Source organism: Oryzias melastigma, linkage group LG8 (genome assembly GCF_002922805.2).
Source record: "Oryzias melastigma strain HK-1 linkage group LG8, ASM292280v2, whole genome shotgun sequence".
Lineage (NCBI taxonomy): Eukaryota > Metazoa > Chordata > Actinopteri > Beloniformes > Adrianichthyidae > Oryzias > Oryzias melastigma.
In genome coordinates this window covers 11,903,356-11,923,419 of record NC_050519.1, presented here as the reverse complement: position 1 = coordinate 11,923,419, position 20,064 = coordinate 11,903,356, and the positions used below count along the sequence as shown (strand labels likewise).

The following is a 20,064-nucleotide window of genomic DNA, read 5'->3' as shown; positions in this document are numbered from 1 at the left end:
ATGGACTGGAATGCGCGCCGACACAGCCGGTGTGTGAACCTTAAAAGTCACAGACACGCGCACGCAGGCGCGAGCCAAGCTCAGAATCTCATGTCTGACAGCCGGGTGCCGCGGATCGCCGCGCGGGGCGGGCTTTTACAGGTTTGAGGATCGGAGGTTGAGGAGCTCTGGTTAGGAACAGTCAGCACGTCAAAAAACGTATTCCTCGACATCATATGTGTATTCATTCATTCTGAGAGAGACATCCACAGACGGAGCTGGTAGCCCCTTCGACACGCGGCGACAGAAACACATTTTTTGACGAGCCGCGAGCAGCAAATTCCCCGCGCGGGAAATCGCGTTTGGTGCTTCATGGCTCCTCCTCCGCCCAGCTGACTGGAGGAAGGAATGAATGATAGACAGAGGCACTGGACAGACCGCCGATGTCCCGCCTCCAGAGTCATATACCTTACTGTGATTGGTTCATTCAGCTCTGCACATAACAAGTGTCATTCATATCAGCCTTGCGGGCCGCACGAACAGTAATCTTTCATATGAAGACGGGGGCCGCAAATCATCATCCTGCGGGCCGCAAATGGCCCGCGGGCCGCGAGTTTGAGACCCCTGATCTAGAAGGATTAATCGACAAGTTAGATCAAATTACTTTACCTTAAGGCATACAATGTACTTTTTTTTTTAATTGGAGCTACAGGTACTGAATCATTTCCTGTTTGATTCACAAGATCACAACTCAGTTTCCTATTTTATGTGATTCAATTAAACATTAATGTATGTGTAATATTTCAAATTTAAATCCAATTGGGTTTAGCTATGAAGAGATTTCATTTAACTAGAAAAACTAACAAAGATGCAAATTTTAAGTTAAATACCGTTAAATAAGTTAAATATTGGAAGTTAAATAGTGTATTTATATTTAGAGAAAAGCTCATTTCCTGTCTGAAAATTAAAAAAAAATAGTTGCTTTGAAGAGATCAAATAATGTATTTTATATTATAGCCTTTTTTTAAGTAAGTAAGCAATTTAATTTGATAAAAAAAATTGAGATGAGGTGCTGCAAAATAGTCAATATAATGTTGACATACAGTTAAGACATTTATTTAGCTTCTAAGCAGTTTATTAATATGGCCTTTGTGTACAATGGTCTCACTTTACATGTTAATAATTCTAACTAAGTATGTTAATAAACCCTAATCAACTTATTGTACTAATAAATGTCTTACTAAAACCCAATAAACACATTAATCATGCTTGTTAATGTGTTAATAAAGCTTGTTAAATGAATCTTATTATAAAGTGTTGCTGATTTTTTTAAGCTCAGCCAGTTTTGATAAGAAAATGCAGAATTAGTTATATGTAACATTGCTTTCAACAACTTATGAATTGTCAAGATCATAAAGAAACTTCCAGCTCACATGAACCACTAACAACATTACAAAAAAAAATTCACAGGAACATGGATTTACTCATTGCAATTGATTAAGCTGTCAACTGTTAGGATTATTGGTAGACAGTTTGTTAACATAATTTGATTCATAACTGCTGCAGCAAACCATGACCTAAAAACCATAGCCCCCTTGATGAAGACCTACAGTCTGCAACAGGCCTCATACAGCAAATCATCGAGCATAGAAAAGGGTTGAGTGCCTCTAATCTAAATGAAACTCAAAGGGAGTGACACCATCGAACCAATGAGGAGGTCATGGGAGAATTAGCACGCTATAACAAGACTTTTGTCCGTGTTTGTGCGCTGGAACCTATCGCAGAGGCGCGGACAAAGCAGACGTGATGTATACAATAGGAGGCCATGGGGCAACCCAGGCAATTCCATCAGCCTGCGCCATCCTCTGCTGGAGTGAGGTGGTCAAAGCGGGATTTGTCCTTTAGGCCTGACTGGAGTAAAAGGCTACCGAGGGGCTGTAGGAACATCATGTCCTCACAGCAAGAGGAAACATTCAGCAGGAAAATGATTATACATAACAAAACGTGACACAGTACATGATCACGACTGACATGAATCTGTGTGGTCGACCAATGCATCTAGCGGCAAGTATTTCAGACGGTAACTCTGCTTAAGGTGATGCATTTTGCACTATACATATTTGTCTAAAACATACTGTATTTGGGCTTATGATGTATTATTAAGTATGCATCCACATAAAAGTTTGATACACAAAAACAGATGCACAGCAGAACACAAAAGCCTTCTCACTTTGATGTTTTATGCAGCTGGAAGAGGAGAGATGAGTCATACCTGCTGGAAAACGGTCCTGCACTGACTCAGGCGTACATTTCGGAAAAAATATTGCCATTTCAAAATCTGCAACAACTGTTCTTAAAAACCATTACCTCTGCATTTCTCTTTACTTTGTAAGCATTTAAGGGAGAAAGTGATGAAATAATGGAGAGGGAAAATTGGCTGATAACAGAAAAAGTAGCAATAGATAGGTACACTGGTTGGGGATGATGGTGTCAAAGTGTTTCTGGCTATAAATTTATTTGAGCTTGGGTTTATAAGTGTCTCTATAAATATCTGTGAGCTAACAAGACATGCACATTTATTTAATAAATTTGTAAGATAGAAGCTGATTGGATTTTACCATTATAATATGGTTTGCATGGACCTTAAGTGAAAGTTGCTCAAGCTGAAGCAAAGACTTAATAAGCTGGGTGATGTTGGGGATTTGTAAGTGGTTTGGTAGCTGTGCAGTAGATAGCGGTGGGGATGGTCGAGGCTCAGCCAGCTCTGCAGGTCTCCTGTGGTGTGTGACCTCTTCGCCTGGCCCCTGGCATTGTGGCAGCAGCACAAAGCCATGCAGGAGACAGAGAGAGACGGCTGCACATGAATGTGGGGGAGGGACTTGTGAGGGTGAACATAGACGTGAATGAGTCGGAACAGAAGGATGGAAGGACAGGAACAAGTAGTTTGAGTAACCTCCAAGCTCTGAAAAAACACAGGATGACAGACAAGGAGCTGGCAAAGGTATAGGGGATGTGATCATAGAACCAATAGTCAATACAAACAACAACAACATACAAATTACATCCTCTTTCACTTGAAAATACTTAAACTTGCATCCAAAAAGTTAATTCATTTAATTTTAATTAAATGCTAAGATGTGGAGTTGCATCACACCTTTATGTGCAAAGAAACGCACAGAGCTGAGCAGAGAAAGCACTGATCCTGATGATGCTTCCTACCAGTCTCTTCTGTGTGCGGCAAAAACCCCCCCTAGGGGGTTGTTGCATGGTTGCAGCAGACTCACCGTCACAGAGCGGTTGTGATGTCAGAACTTCAAACTCAAGTTTTGTCACATTTCACAAACAAAATAATGGCTGCTTAAGATAAGTCTGTCTCCGTTTCACTTTCAGACCCTCGCCCCACTAAAAAGCGTCGCTGCAGTTTCGAGTTACTGTTACTGAGCTATCAGATCCAGGCCCGACAGCTGTGTTTATCTGATATGGCCAGACAGTATACTATCTCCCCTTGGATTCTCTTTGTTGCTTTGACTCCTGGCATAGGCCTTACATAAACTTCCTTTCAAGCACTTTATGACACTAATCTTTTTAATACACTTTGGGTTCGTTTAGTTTTCTCTCAAAAAATGATTTAGTTATTAAGGTTTCTACACTCCTTCGGTTTACACTGAAGATGTTCTCTGTCCATCAGCAGGGACTTTAGCAGAAGATACAAAGGTCGTGGTTTGAGGGTCAAAGGTCAGCTAATCAGTCATTTCATCAACTCATTACTCTGCTTGTTAATTAGAGGATTAAATCTAGAAGGATGAGGTAAGTACAAACACTTCAACTTTTTTTTAATGTGTCATTGCTACAAAGTTTTTAGTGAGATGTGTTAATTTAGTGTTGTACAACTGCATTTACAGAGCTAAGAAAATGCATAAAATGTTCTCCACAGAGGTAATCTATTACATTTGGCTACTAAGATTTAAGTTCCAGGCTTAAAAAGGTTTAACAACTTCTGTAAATGGATAACAGAGCTGCTTTACAGTTTTCTAAACTTTCCCCGGAGAGCTCTACAAAACGGATAAACAGGGTTTCTTTATTCACGCCTGCCAGACAGTGTCTGTGAATGTACAGAGAGAAGGGCTTCTTGTGTTTACACTGTTCCCCAAGAGAGGCTTTTGTGGTACCAACTAATGTGGGCACAGAGACACTGTTTGATTAGCACATATGTGTCTGCTTGTGCATTTAAATTTTTGCCCAGCATCCCTATGTCTTAACACATGTATGGCCAGGTTTTCTTAAGGGTGTTTTCAGACTGGACACATTTGGTTCACTGAAAGTGAACCAGAGTTTGTTTCTCCCAATAATCTGGGACAAATTTTTCAGTTTGAATGCATCCAAGCAGAAGCTAGTCCGGGACCAGGAACAGCTCTTTTGAGGTGGTCTCGGGTCGTTTCCAATCGGACTGAGCTTCGGTTTGCTCTGTTTCCTCAGTCTGAATAGTGACAGTGCTCGGAGTGGAACAACTGGACCAAAACAGCTACTGTAGCCGGTCATTAGTGGACCAAGGTGGAGCAATGAGGCAATAACAACTCAGTCAAAATGTGGTTGGGTGAATACAGGCTCATCAAAACATCTTTTAATGTGTTAAACATTGCTTCTCACACCATTTTCCCAACAATCTATATATATGTCATAAAAACTTGTCAGCGTACTTTCTTATCCAACTTCTTCTCAGTAACCACCTTACAGCATCCCTCCGCCAGTACCAAAGTAGCAATAGAACGTGCAGTACCTGATGTTGATACAGACGTTGAAAACTGATCAGCAAAATAAAAAGTTTGAAAAGTGAACTATCCCGCAAGGATTACAAAGCGAAGGTCTTCCATAATTTCTGCCTGTTGTCGCTTTACCTGTGCTCATAATTCCAGGCCAATGTGATCTTTAGTCACATGGTTTTGTTTACAGGCTTTAGTTTGAAACAGAAATCTCCAGTAGACTGCAGTCTGAAAACAGACCAAATGCAAGGCTCAGGACAATATCCGGACCAAATCCAGCAGACTCTGTTCGGAACCAACAAACTTTTCCAGTCTGAATACTCCCTTATTACTGTATACAGCAAGAAAATATTCATATTAATTCACCTAAAGCTACCAAAGGGAGACATATATGACTTTTAAAGAATAAAGTTGAATAGGAAAACAGCTTAATGGCAATGCTAGCCATTTTAAATCATTTCAATATTGACAGTCAATAATAAGTGGGAGCAAATAAATTTAGTAAATTACAATTCACATCAATCTATAGAATGCATGTATATGTATGCATAAACTAAACTTGACTTAAGATTGAAACTGTATCTAAAATTTGTTTAAAATGAAATATTGCATTTTGATTTTTTGATACTTTAAAGTTGAGGTTTTACAAAGTGAAATATTTGTGTTTCTAGTCTAGCTAGAATATAAGGAGTGATTAAAAAAAATCCATGTTCTTGCTTTGTTTATGTTAAATGATGTTTGTATGTACTTTTACACAGAAGTGAATAACTATAACATTCTCATTTTTCTTTTGTCTAACTCCCCTGAACTGCTTCTCAAACCTTTATTTGTTAAATCAAAAATGGTCACATGCTGTCATTAAGAAGAAAAAGATTAATTCAGATGCAACTTCTAAATGCTTTAACTTTTCCTGATTATCAGCTAAACAAATGATGGCAGCATTCCATTTTGAACAAATACTTGCAACTCAATCACAGGGAATGTCTCGCAAACAAATAAGGAACTAGACATCCTTCATGACTCCAAAACTAACAGAACCAGAGAGGGACACTTTGAAGACATCGCTAGATTTGTTCCCTGTGGGTTACTGCTGTCATAAGCATGAGCCAAAAGCTGGAATACAAAGGGGGATTGGGGGCCCCGAGAATTTTTTGGGGGGGGCGGCATCAATTGATTAGTGTACGGAAAAATAACTAAAGATAAACAATGATTTTTAAACAATTAAACACAAATGAAAGCATCTTTATCAGTCAAGAGACTTGCTTTTTTTTTTAATAACAGTAAATAGATTTAGCTAAAATCCCTCAAGAACCAATATGTGATCAAATTTAACATCCAGGCAGCTGGAGGGAAAAAAACTGACCCACACATGCATGCGCACACACACACAAAAGTGCGGCTGGTGCAGCTCAAAAACTATGAGGCCATAAAGTTTGACACACAGAACGGCGTGTTAATCAGAGACTCTACATTCCCAGCTGGAGACATACTGAGAAAACATTCTGACATGCATACTTGTTACTGTACCTAAAATACAGTATGCACACGTGTGTGTGTCTGTGTGTGAAGGCTTTCGAGACAGGATAATCCCTTCTAGCTTTGGTAGGGCTGCCGGTATTTGTGTTTCTGGTATCTGAACACGCGTTAGCTTCAACCTTTCATCTTTCACTGTTACTTTAACTGCTCCAACTTTTCTCTTTAATCTTAAACAACTGCTGATTTGTTGAAGAAGTCTCCAATTTGGAATCAAACAAATGCAATTTTAACTCTTTTTAAGATGGAAAAAAGGAAGGCAAAGGGTACAACATAAGAGTGAACTAGAAGATCTTTAAATTACTGAAGCAAAATATTGTCAAAGTACTAAAATTGTTAGTGTAGTCTCCCAGAACCCCTAGGAAGGCAAATGAGTAAATTAAGAAAATTATAAAAAAAATTATAAATGACACAGAGTGGAACGAAATGATGAGAGAAAAACAAGGGAGGATAGGAAAGATGAGTGCAGAGAATGAGAGCCGAAGCGCGCAGGAAACAAACGGCTTCATTGTTGTAAATAATAGTTGGTCCTCAAAGGAATGATGGCATAATACTAGGGGAACAAATTGTGTGTAACCACTGACCGCTCAATCACACAAGAATCCTCCGTAATACAAATACAGGTATTGTTGACTTTTTTTGTTGTATGAAATAAAATATTAATCTAAAGGTCAGATCCCTTTCAAAAGATTTGATCTGATGTTTGTTTGAACTGAAATAACCCCTCTGATAACGGGACAACAAGATCCATCACTACATTTTCACCCACGTAGACCTTATGTGCAGGAACATCTGACAACCCAAAGGGTCAGCTGTTTGCAGAATGAGAGAAGAGCACGAAGACAAGCTGTAGAGAGGGAGCTGTGCAGTCAGAGTCCATCTGCTGCTCTGCGTCAGTCCAAAGCAGCTCTGGCACACAGAAAACTCTCACGTACTTTACACAGTGAATATCGATCCAAACAACAGAAGGCATCAAGATGAAGAACAAATATTTTTCAGCCTTTTTATTGCATGCAATAACAAGGACATCGCTGGTTAAAGTATACTGTAAAAGCTGTCTGAGATAATAGATGTGGGGAAATACACCAACTAGCTCAATCTTTCCAGTTTGATTTGTATTTCTCATTTTTCTAGCTTGGCATAAAGTTGAACATAGATTGGCGTATCTGAATTTGGAGCCCTAAAGCCCTAAACAAAAAAACGCAACTCAATGGGACCAAGCCAGACGAACAGTCTGGCGAAAAAGTTATTGAAGGCTGTACAACAACAAAAAGGAGGCAAAAGAATAAAGAATAAAACATAGTTACGGGAAAAATGTAACACATGAATTTGTCTTTGCCAATCCAAAATTGAGTCATAACTTGGATTCTTTTATAGAAATATGACAAAGTGTCATGAGTGGAAATCACTCGGAGCCAGTCCTGACATATGCTAAGTTATACACAGTACAATTTGTGCGGATAAGCAACACACAAGCGTCATTAACGTTTTTTAATCCAAATTTTGAACACTGGGTGTGGAAGATGGTATCTGCCATACATCATCGCTTTGGATAAAATGAACAAACTGCAAAGACATAAGACAATATGGAGACCCTTCCTAACTCAGTACCATATCACCATAGCTTGGTTTAGGTTTGCTTTTGATGCACTTTTACTATTGTCATACACAAATGTCAATTGCATGCCTTGTGGTCTTGTCTGGCGGTCATTATTGTGTTTGTTGCTTCTTTTACTCAAAACAGAAATCTTTAAAAAATTATTTTTTTAAATTTAACCATTTTAAAACTGGAGCTTTAGCTCCAGCGTTGACATTTTTTGACTACCATGACTCTTAAACTGTTTTTGCAATTATAATTCCAGCGGATTCTGAAGCGGAGAAAAGCATCCTTGCAATGGTGTGCAACACTTTACAGTAGCACTGTAAATCAGCCGATTCTGTCATGGAGAAAAGCAGCTCTGAGCTGTCAGAATTGATTGGGTAAATGGAAGAGAAAAGAGTTATAGTAGGTCAAAAGGCTTGTTTATTTATTTATTTTAGGTGTCACCACTGACATCTTTAACATTAAAAAGTATTATCACTTAGTCTGATCACAACTCTTTTAGCTGTTTCAACAAACTGTTGTATCTACAGACACTTTGTAAAAAAACAAATACAAAATGTATTATAGATATATACTGCTTTCTATATATTTTAGAGATGTTACTAAACCAAGGCAATTTGACCCCCCAAAAAAACTGAAATAAAATCCATTTGCATCCAACTTCAAAACTGAAATTGTGCTGTGAACATTGCATTGACAAGTGCAAGATTTAATGCTTTATCCATTTAATTTTGAAAGGTGTACCAATATATATATATATAAAAAACAAGGAAAACTGTGCAAGTAAAACAGCACACAGGATAGCCAGTTGGAAAAACTCTGCATTGTGGACAACTTCAAGACCTGATGACAACTGCATTACTCAGCTTGGCATGCCAAAAAGCATTGAGTCCATTAAAACCTGATGGCTTAGGGTTTGATTCCAAGTATTTTTCTTTTCTAACTTTAATCTGCAGCACCAGCCACCAGAGTATGACATTTTTCAAACTGTCCGGATCTATCACAAGTTGCACCCCGATGTAATTCTCTTAAAACGCAGTGACATGCAATCAGAGGCCTGACTGCCTGTGCCAAAGAGGCATTTCAAATTGTCAGCTGACGAAAGAAAGGCAAAACTGTGTTTTGGGTTTGGGCTGCAGCCGCTCTTGCCAACAGGAAAGCTCCGGTGTTTTCTTCTCCATGGGGCATAATGGATTCTCTCCGCCAATGAAACATTACTCCGGCTGGCAGACAAATCCGCCAGCCACCTAAGAGTCTTCCCACAATACACCCTCCCCTGTCAAAGCCAGATTTGGCCGTCACTAGAGATCTGGGACAGATGGAAGAATGATGAGAGGATGGCTGAAGATAGGAAGAATGTGAAAGCACAATAAATATGAGCAGATGGTGAGATAAAAGGAGACACTGAGAGAACTTGGCATTTCTTCCCTCTTTTTTTGACAATAATGATAGAGAGTTGCTAATTTCTTTGTGCACCACAGCCCACATCTGAAACTTGATACAACTATATTCACCAGTTACCATAACAACCAGCATCAAAATACAACATAAGCAGACAGATGCATTAGCTTTCCACACACCTATCACATACCCCCTTACTTTTGTCCTTTCTTTGCGTTCTCATCTCCTCTTTCAGCATCTTTGCAGACTTAAGAGGAAATGAGCATCAAATTCAAAGTGCAAAACTTTCAGTCAAAAATTGCTTGTATTTCTTGTTAAACTGCACACATCTATACACTATTATCAAGTGGACCCTTAAAATCCAAGAGCTTTAGCCTCATTTTGTGTACTTCAAAGGTCTGTGGACTTGTAAAGAGGTCAAAAAAAAAAAACAACCATGCTGTTGGCACACAGGAAAACTTTGTTGTTTGACCTACATGTTGTGACTTCTGGCTTTGATCCACATCCACATAAATCATTCAACACTGAGCATTTAAGTAGGGCAAGTATTAAATTAGTTTAAATAGGAGGAATTAAGGAATAAAAACCTACAACACAAACACAAAAAATAAAAATAATTGCTGCTTTTAAAACATAATGATTACATATTCTGTAGTATGGATAAATGTTTAACCAATTATTAAGTACACATAAAAAAGTAGAAAATAATTCTTGTGTGTTTGTACAGGGGGCACTCAGATTTGACACAACAAGGGTTTCGTACCTTCTTTCATTGTCGTCCAGATGAGCGAACAGCACATTCTTGGAAATGGCCTTAGCCAAGGCAGTCATGGTCTTGTAGTCTTTTGGAATCACCTGTGAAGAAACACAGTCAACACTACAAACAAATTGCAGGCAGACACATGAAACAAAACCCAACAAAAAAAACGCAGAATATAGTCAACTTCAAAAGCAGCCTAAATCAAATAATTAAAGGGAAGTGTATTGGCAAACTCTGAAAGAAAAAGTTTGGATATATTTTGGGAAAGCCCATCTGTTCAGGGATTACACTCAAAATGTCACATGGGGTCTTAAAAAATGCACATGAGCCCTGAGCTCATTCATAAAACATGCATTTTCATGTCCCTGGCTTCTTGGTGTGTGCTCATGTAAAGAGAACATCTGAAGCCACAACAAAGCAGCAGATTACTAAAGCCACCAAAAAAAAAAAGATTAAATGTATTCTCATTTTGCCTGTATGTAAAAATGACAAACTAAAAAGATAAAAAGAGAAGAAAGTGTTATTAAAATATATTTCTTAAGAACGACTGGGTGAGGGAGTGTGATTCTGTTTGGCCTCTCACAGGGGAAAGAAGAAAGGTTGTAATTAAGTTAAAGGAACAGATGTCTCCACATGAAGAGAACCACATTGTGCAGTGTACAATATGTACAGAAGTGCACACATAACCACATTACATGTGTAAAAGGGCACTAAGGTTGTATCTGTCTGTAGCACTACAAGCTTAGCTGGTAAGTTGGCAAATAGAGAAGGAGTCTGGTCAGAGCTGAAACTCAAGAGGAAAAAGAAGATGTATTCTGAAAGTTTGGTTTTTTGGGGGAGTTGTTGCTTTTTTAATAGTAGAAATTGGAACGACCAAGAAACCTTAAAGGGCTAAAGCTTCACTTTAATTTCCCTTATGCTGTTTCATTATAAGCCACTATTAATCATGCTTTTCAGTCTTGTATCCAATAGACCTCACCATCTGTTAAGGCTTAGCAATTTGTATCAAATCTGTTTTAATTAAATGGGAAATGATAGATAATTAATTGCAATCTCTTCAATTAGCTGTAATTTCACAGTCAATGAAAGTGATGTAGGTAGACGAGTGTTTAATTTAAAAACAAGCAGTGTGTGTCTGAGTTTGTGATAATTATTACAGAACAGAATGCACTCTTCACTCTTATATGAAGGCTTTTATTTTCTAATTAATTTCAATTCAATTTTCTAAGATTTATCTGCAGAATATTAAACAGCGACAGCATTTCTTTTACCACAAGTTTTTTATGTGGCTCTGCGTATCCGTCCGTGGGTTTTTCCGAGAGTATGTCATTCCATTTAGGAGAAAAAGATGGATACAAGAGCAGGCTTTATAGGAATATATAGAGGCTGCAGTGTGTGTCAAAACTACAAATGCATATAGATAGAGGAAGATGCTTCGGTGGATTTTCAATTGCAATGTGGTGATGGGGCTCATGCCCTTATGTCATTACCCACCAATTTATGTCAAGGTAGTTATAATTGAACATCTACAACAATGACACACTAACTAAAGTGAATACCTGCCCTTATGGGAAAGAATGTATGGATGGCTGTGTCCAGAGGTAAGTTTTGAAAATACAGGAGTATTTTCTAAGCTCTTGGGCGGGCTGACCTTGCGTACGTAGCTGACAGCATCCTCCTCGGTGTACACTTCGGCGCTGACCCCTCCCCTGCGCCGGCGGGCCTTGACGACGGGGTTCGGAGGTGGAGGGGACACCTCATCGTCGTGTGAATCTGACTGGCTGTTAGATTTCTGGCGTGCCATAATCTGCTTGCATTCTTCCTGAAAGTGCAAAGGCAGAAACAAGAGGTTCATTTATTTGGTAAATTAGTTACTGACAAAGAGAGCAAAGGAAAAGAAAATCAACAGTTAAATAAAAAGAGTTTTGTCATTTAAAGCCCTGCCTCCTAGAGACAAATGTTTTAAACAACTTCTTGAAATAAATAGCGATAATAGTAAAACAATAATTTCTTTTTCTATTAAATAAAGAATTAAAGATATTGAAAACACACCCAACCCCCTGTTTTAAGATAGGAAAAAATAAAAGATTAAGTTTGACAAGCAATCTCACTTTCCTGATTTTTTTACACTCAAAATGCAACGAATGAGTTCTAATTTGTTAAAAATTATAGACCACAAACATGATTAAACATATAAACATGTAAATCAACTAGAAATTATTCAACCTGACAGCAGGACTGATATTTGCTGGGTTGTTTATTTTTTAAATCTGGTGAGGATCCTTCTGCACCTGCTGTATTAAACACTTATTTTAGTGTTCTTATGAGGGTTTTACTTTTACATCTCGTGGTTGAATAAGGCTCAAGGAATTTTTTTTATTTTATTTTTATCTGAGAGGATCAGTTTTTGTCTGCTCCTTCACTTTCTAGACTATTTCAAAGAAAAAAAAATCTTGAAACACCAGAAATATATCCATGAAATGTCGTGATCAGAAAACTTAAAGCGCATTTATTTCTTTTCCTGCTAATCACAATTAAGAAAATGAACAGAACTCATGCTGGCAGTAACAATCAGAGAGAAGGCAGAAGACCTTGAGAAGAATTTCCACAGGTTCAATCTTAATAAATGAACGCAGAAGGAACAGAACGAAGGACATGGAGAGGAAATGAAAGACGAGCTGTGTCAGATACTGAATATTCAGGAGAAATTCTGACTCAGAGAGAGACTGAGTATAAATGACAGGAGGAGACTGAAACTGCACAAACATGACTATCCAGCCCACACCTTCAATCCCAGCTTCCCTGAACATCTTTTCAATAAAAGATAAGGATGAAACAGTCACAGATCCTTTTTACAATGATAAACACCATTAACCACTTATGTTTACAATTCATTCATTAACCAGAACCTTTAAAAAAGCCATTTTCTAGGTCTGTGCATCCTGTCTTTCTTCTCTCTTCTGCTTCTCATTACATCTTGTTATGTGCTTTGCATACTGTCTGTGTAAACTAGAATACTAATGAAGATGCAAACACACGCACTAACACACACACACACACAAGTCAAATAACCAAGCAAACAAACTTCAGGACACACACAATTACGCAGTTCTTGCTTACGCAGAGTCACCGCCTGGGGGAGAACAGCCAGCAGGAAAAAGAAAGAAAACAACTAGAGAGCAGCAATGATGCAAACAACTCACACACATTATTGCACACAACCTGAGCAACACATGCACAGGCAGAGTGCAGGGGATGGGGACGTGGAGGGATGAGAGCTCCCGCACTCAGCTAAATAAAGGTGACAAGGTCTGCAGTTAGGGTGACATACTGCAAACTTCTGCACCAAGAACTAAAACAAAAAAGGCTGTGCATAAAAGGGCGACTCTAGTATGCACTGCTAATACATTTGGAACAAATACCACAAAATATTTACTCACTCAAACTATTGAAGACATCTTGTCTTCAAAGCTAGCACAAAATACATCCAAACTGTTCAAGGGATTCTCTCCTCCTGGAGCGATCACTTCAGGAATGTGAGCTAATGTTTCCCTTTCAATAAAAAGCTATTTACCATGGCATGGAGGGCCCCTGGCCAGGCCTGCTGTGTGTCCCTCAGCCTCTCAGAGGCACCAGGCATCGAGTCAAAGTCTGTTTGTGTCCCACTAAGAGTGGGAGTCTACACACATGGATTCCCATCTCACTGGCACATCAAACGGTGTTAAAATCCTCCCATCTCTGCAGGAAATGTAGGCAGATAATCCAGGTTTGTGCGCAAGAAAGAAAGAGTTAAAATTCTCCCTCCAAACCCAGAAAAAACAGCAGCTGAAAAGCAGGTCTACTGATGAAAACACTGATCACAGCAAAAACTCTGCCTCTCCATCGCTCCTGCGCAACTGTGTCGCTGATTCCTACCCTCGCTCTGGCTCCCTCTCTCACACTCACAATCAGGTGGCGCAATGAGCAAGCTCCTCTCGCTACCCTCCGTCACTATGACAACAGGGCACTGCAAGCATCCTGAGCAGTTGAGACCGATCAGGAAGCAACGGTGCTTCACACACCTACATCTCCACACACGAGTTTTGACAGCATTTACAGACGATCTCACTTTCCTTCCCCCTCTCTTTTTCTGTCCATGTGAGTCATTGCACAGAATTAAAAAACGTGACTTTCCTTAAAATGGGCTACTGTTGGAAACAAATGGCATGTCTGTATATTCTTCCACCATGAATGGAACCAAACATTCCCCCAAGGAATACATCATTTTGCCTTACATTTCCTTTACGTGTTTTCCTCTTGGATCATTGGGTCAGTAAACAAGTGAGAACTTTGTGCTCAGATCTTCAACAAGTCATCTCATTGTTTAGTGTCCAGTGACCAGGCAGGACAAAAATAACACAAACACTGCACCCCAAGCTTAACTAACTTCTAAAGAATTGAAGAATTAGCTTACGGCTCTATATTTTACTAAGACATTCGTTCAGCAGCTTCAAAGAAACAAATGCAGTCTGGTTCTTCTGATGATGCCTTTGAAAAAGCCTTCCTCTAGTTTTTTTCAAGAATTGAAACCATCACCCTAAATTAGATTCGTTTTTACTCTATTTTCCTCCTCTGCTCTTTCTGCGTCATCATTGGCAGCTGTGAGCCAAAGAGAGAGGACAGATGAGGCAGAGGACACTAGCATCAGCAGGACGAATAAGAAGTCTCTCCATGAAGGTTCATGAACCGAAAGAGTAATAAATATGACGCAAACCCAATCCCACACACACAATGTTATTAAAACCCTTTCCTGTTCCACTTTAAAATAATTAACTGGTGAGTAATGTTATTAAAATGACTCAATTCCATTCTTTTCATGACCTGAATCAATTTGCATGAGCAAATTTAAACAACAGCTAGCATCACCTCTCGTTCAACACTCTTCATGAAGCAAAAAACTCATCAAAAAACATAAAATACTGTTTTTCCCCAAGCGCAAATCCACTAAATGTTCAGTGTAGCAGAAAGTTAATTAAAAAAAACGCAGACATCCATCAGTGATTACCTTTTATAACCCCCGTCCACAGCGACATAGGCAGTTTCACTCTCCACTACTTGGACTGAAAGCGTGCAAGTGAACCAAATACAACAAAGTACCAAACACATTCACAACTACACACACAATCACACACAGGTAATGAAGCATGCAGAGCTAATCCACCAGTGGAGCTAACAGTCTACTCATCACTCTGTTCCACACCATTACAGCCTTACAATGGGCAGAATGTTCACTGCTGTATTAGGTCTGACAATAGTGATGATGTCCACCAACTTCATTTTCCCCTCATAGACACAAGAACATAAACTGGGCATACCCATTAATGATGCAGTGCTTCTTTTTATTCTTCTAAAACGTGTCCTCAAAAATTTCACTTCAGCTATTGCATCGTTATATCGTACATATCATTGAACTTTTAGATGTGTTTGACTAAAATCCTGTACTTGCCCCATTTTTTTTTTCTTTTTTTGGCTGCTAATGGATTGAAGAGGGATGCAATGGGCAGATGAAAGAGGACAAAGAAGGACCACCATGAAGAGAGAACTAGAAGGGGGTCTGATTTACCTGTAGAATGTCATGCTGAGCATGGGAGAAGAAGACTTACAGTCTGGGTCACTGCACACAGATTTGACAAATTGCTCTGGACTCAGCATGGTGGTGAGGAGTAACCAAAGAGGATGGAGACCAGCTACACACATGTGTTACCTTTAAAATGATTGTGCATGGCAAGCATTCTTTAAGATCCAAACTTGGACTAACAGTTTTAAGAAGTTTTTGGAAAATACAAAAATGCATTCATGAAGTTGCACCTCAGAAAACAGATCAAAGTAAAAAAAAATGTTATACAAAGTTAACTAAGCTGAAGTCCCAAAAAACCCAAAGATAAAAACATGTCTGTGCCAGTATATAAGTACACTGCACTCTAAATATGTTTATGACTACAAGACTGATCTGAAGCAACAGCAAAGGTTCTTAAAGTTATATAAGAAGCTGTAAAATATACACCAGCCTGTTATACATAATATATACAACGGGCTGGTCCTGAGAAGACATGAAAGCTTCTACAGTTTCAACTCAAGTTTGACACAGCAGACTGAGCAAGAGGAACAGGGCTGTGGACGTTTAAAGTCACCAGCCAAAATTGAAAAAGCAAGATCTTGGATAACATCAGAGAGACAATAAACCCCTTAACAATAAATCCGTAAGAAAATGCCTCAGGGGCCAGAAACCCAGCAAGGAAAAAGGACAAAGTGGAGTAATAGTGGAGTCCTACTAATCGATGAATAAGAGAAATGGTGTGAACTGATCATGTCAGAACAAGAACAGGCTCCGAGGTCAGATTTGACACACTAAACAAGGTGCCAGGTGCATGTTGGTCGAAGAGGCTGCAAAGACCGATAACCACATAACAGCATACGGGGAATGCCATAATAAGTGACTGTGAAAGTGTGCCAGAACATCAGCGCTGGGAATGGGTTTATACTGTAGTTCTGAAGTCAAAAACTCCTAGGGTTGTTGGAGAAAATAAATTAAAAATAAAAACTTGTGTTTGCAGAATGGCATAAACAATAAAAGCTTTATGATACCTTTACCTTTACTGATTACCACAATATTTTCTTTAGTTTCTAAAGTCTACTTTGTGAACTATTACCGCTGATATTGTTACTGTGGACCAAAAAGCCACCCATAACTTTTTTATGTTTTTCTCCAACAACCCTAGGGGTACATCTTATTTTGACTTCAAACCTACACTATATTACCAAAAGTATTTGCTCACCTGTTTGGACTCACATTTGAACTGAAGTCCCATTCCATTCCTAACCTTTAGAGTTCAATGTGATATTGGTCCACCTTTTGTGGCTATTACAGCTTCAAGTCTTCTGGGAAGGCTTTCCACAAGGTTGAGGAGTGTTTATAGGAATTTTTGACCATTCTTCTAAAACCACATTTATCAGGTCACGCTGGTAGAGAAGGCCTGCATGGCTCTCAGTCTGCACTCTAATTCATCCCAAAGGGTTCTACGAGGTTCTGGTCAGGACTCTGTGCAGGTCAGTCAAGTTCATCCACACCAGACTCTGTCCTCCATGTCTTTATCAAGGTTCCTACAAGTTTCTTCACATTAAATTTAAGACTTTTTAAGAGCTTTTTAGGGACATGTAAAAAAAATTAAGACAAATTTCACAATCTATATCCCATTTTATTCATGTATTCCCAATTTCTGATCAAGACTGTAGCTTCTTATCTTTTTTGTGGTCTGTGCCATGACGTTTTAGAGTCTTCTTTTACTTCTTTTTTTCAATCCGCGGGTGGTCATTTAGCTTATTGGTGCATAACAACTGGTTTTCCCGATGTTTACTTACATCATTTGATTAAAATATTCTTAGTTGAAATATTCAAAAAAAATTACATGAAATATGAAATGGAAACGTTATAAGCAGCTCAAGTTTTAAGGCCCAGATATAAAAAAAATAAAGACTTTTTAAGGTATTATTTCCAAATTCATAAACTCAGTGCTTCTAAGACTTTTTAAGACTGAGCAGGTTAGCACATGTGGTATTTCGGCACACAATATAAAGAACCCACCCTTTTCAAAAGTTATCTTTTATAGCTTTATAATTATTATTGAATCTTCTTTTAAGATATAACAGATATGATCATGCAACATGTTCAAAAACACAAATATAACTAAATCAGGAGGATATGTCACCTTGTCCTTCCTTAAAAAGTCAGCTATGTCGATCTGAAAAAGCTGCTTTGTTACTGAAGGGTACTGCAGAGAACATTACCTTTGTGCCATTACAAACTGAGCACATAATGATGGGGAGATGAGGACTCCCATCTGACACTGGCATTGTGCAGATAAAAGGCAGCATTACCATGTGAAGATGGATGAAGAGAGAAAGGTTATCTATTATTTTCACATTTAGAACTACTGTGTTAAGACCATTACAAAAATATAAAAGTTGCAGAAATGAAAAAGAAAGAATAAAAAACAACAAAAAGAATTAAACCAAAAAGGTAAAAATTTCATTATGTCTGGACTTTTTTGTTTCTGTGTGAAACGAGAGAAGGACTGAAAATCCAAAAGAGGACAGAGGATATAAAAAAAGAGGCTCATCAAATCCAGGACACTGTACAGTCTTTGCATCTTGTGCTGTTGCCTAGGTTACCATGTGCAGATGGCTATGTGCATTGCAGGAAAAATAACCCAAACAGGAAATTAAACTTAGACAGAAATTAAATGTAAATTTAGTGTCTATCCATTCTGTAATATGTGCAAAATAAAATAATAAATTTCAGTATTTTTTCCCAATTCCTGATTTGAAAAAACTTCTGGAGCACTTCACTCTTATATGTTTTATACACCTATAATACTACTACTCAGGGACAGAGAGGAGGCGGAGTCTAACCCAACCCAAGTCCTTGGGCGGCCAGCAGGGTAAAGGTCACTACTCCATCACAGAGATAACGCACAGACAAACAAGCATGCACGCTATCTTAAAATAATGACACATTTGAACTGTTTACTCTTTAGAAAATAGTCTTTCTGCACTTGTTAGTGTTTTCCTTGTTAGTGTTTTCCTTAAAATAATAGGAGTACTACGGTTAGAAGTAACCCACAAGAATTCAGATTGAAAGGAAATAACATTTTAGTTTTAAAAAAAGGTGAAAGTTACTGAGTGTGCCAGGAAAGGAAAACTGTAATCCTCTTAAAAACTGGGACACCACAGAAGCCCACACAGCCGGTTTCGGATCTCTGAACAACTGACCTCATATTCTGAGCAAATTTGTTGACAACATGATGCCATTCTAAGCATTTATGCAAGTTTTTTCTTTTTTTTCCCCCACAGGTCACAATCAAAGCCACGCTTATGAAGCCTTTCTTCTAAACATAGAAAGTGCATTTTTAATTCTGCACATCAATACACAAAGTTTGACAAACTCTTTACAGCAAACAAGTGAAAATGTCTGTTAAAGATAAAAGATGCAGAGAGAGCACTAAAGAAGTTATTTAAAGTCACGTAGCAAAGAGCAGAATGCAGCGTTTTTAATGGCAGCCACCTGTTGACCTTATGAAACTAAAGCACGTTTCAGAGCAGGAGACTGAGGAGTTACAAATTTACACCCGCTCGGTGGAGACGATGATTACAACCTATAGGTGGATTAAGTGCTTAAGCAGTAAACAGCACCGACAGTACTGCCACCTTGTTACGTAAAAGGTGATCACCAGAAAAGGCTGAGCTCAAGACTCTTAACATCAACCAACGGCAGAAGTTGGGATTTGGATACTATGACATGCAAGAACCCTGAGTTAACAGATACTTTAAGTCATTTTAGGAGAATTTTGCTGCTTCTCTGACTATGAAGCTTTCAGAGAAAAATACACAGCAGCAGCTTTATGTTAGTCAGTTTTTCACATGAACAATATGTTTCAGACCAACCCTTTCATTTCACTACTCTCTGTGTTGTATTATACGGGTATGGTGGAGGAATGAATTTAAAATTCCAAAATGTAACTAACTCTGCATCTACATGTCCTAATTTGTACCCCAAGCTCTTAAATTAAAAATTAAATAAATGTGCAGTTGACTTTTAAAAAAGAAAAAACTCAAAGGACCCCAATCAGATGCTTGTCATATGACAGCAAAAAGCACACGACAGCATTGCAGCAAAGATAAGAACTAACCCCTCCAGACATCAGAACACTAAACTCGGTCCTTCTGCATATGATCTTTCATTACAATCACTCCTCTTGTTGGTGGGTTGTTTTTTATTTATATTTCACGTCTGGGTTCTCTTTAACACCCTGCAGCCTCAGCTCACACACCTTGATGACCTCTTTGTATCACTGGTGTTAAAGAGGAGCTCATTGTTCAGAAAAGTGCATCTCATGATCCCCTTGTGAGCAACAGCCAGGTCCCTGAATGGAATTAACCCACACGGCTATAATAAAAATAAAATCACTTGCTTAGGCTAAATATGTGATTCT

General features: G+C 38.6%; 1 protein-coding gene across 3 annotated transcripts in view; it reads right to left on the bottom strand.

The window, feature by feature from the left end:
• Window positions 1–20,064, bottom strand: part of LOC112147004 (protein kinase, cAMP-dependent, regulatory, type I, beta) — a 53,305-nt gene that overhangs the window by 30,548 nt on the left and 2,693 nt on the right. The window contains exons 1-3 of one of the 3 annotated variants that reach the window (XM_024273116.1): window positions 13,611–14,125; window positions 11,688–11,858; window positions 10,040–10,131 (exon numbers count right to left, since the gene is read on the bottom strand). In XM_024273116.1, the coding sequence (XP_024128884.1) occupies window positions 10,040–10,131; window positions 11,688–11,858; window positions 13,611–13,676 (329 nt within the window). In that variant the 5' untranslated portion in view covers window positions 13,677–14,125. Of the gene's footprint in view, window positions 1–10,039; window positions 10,132–11,687; window positions 11,859–13,610; window positions 14,126–20,064 lie in introns of those variants that run through there. The other 2 variants (XM_024273117.2, XM_024273115.2) reach the window with 2 other exon arrangements.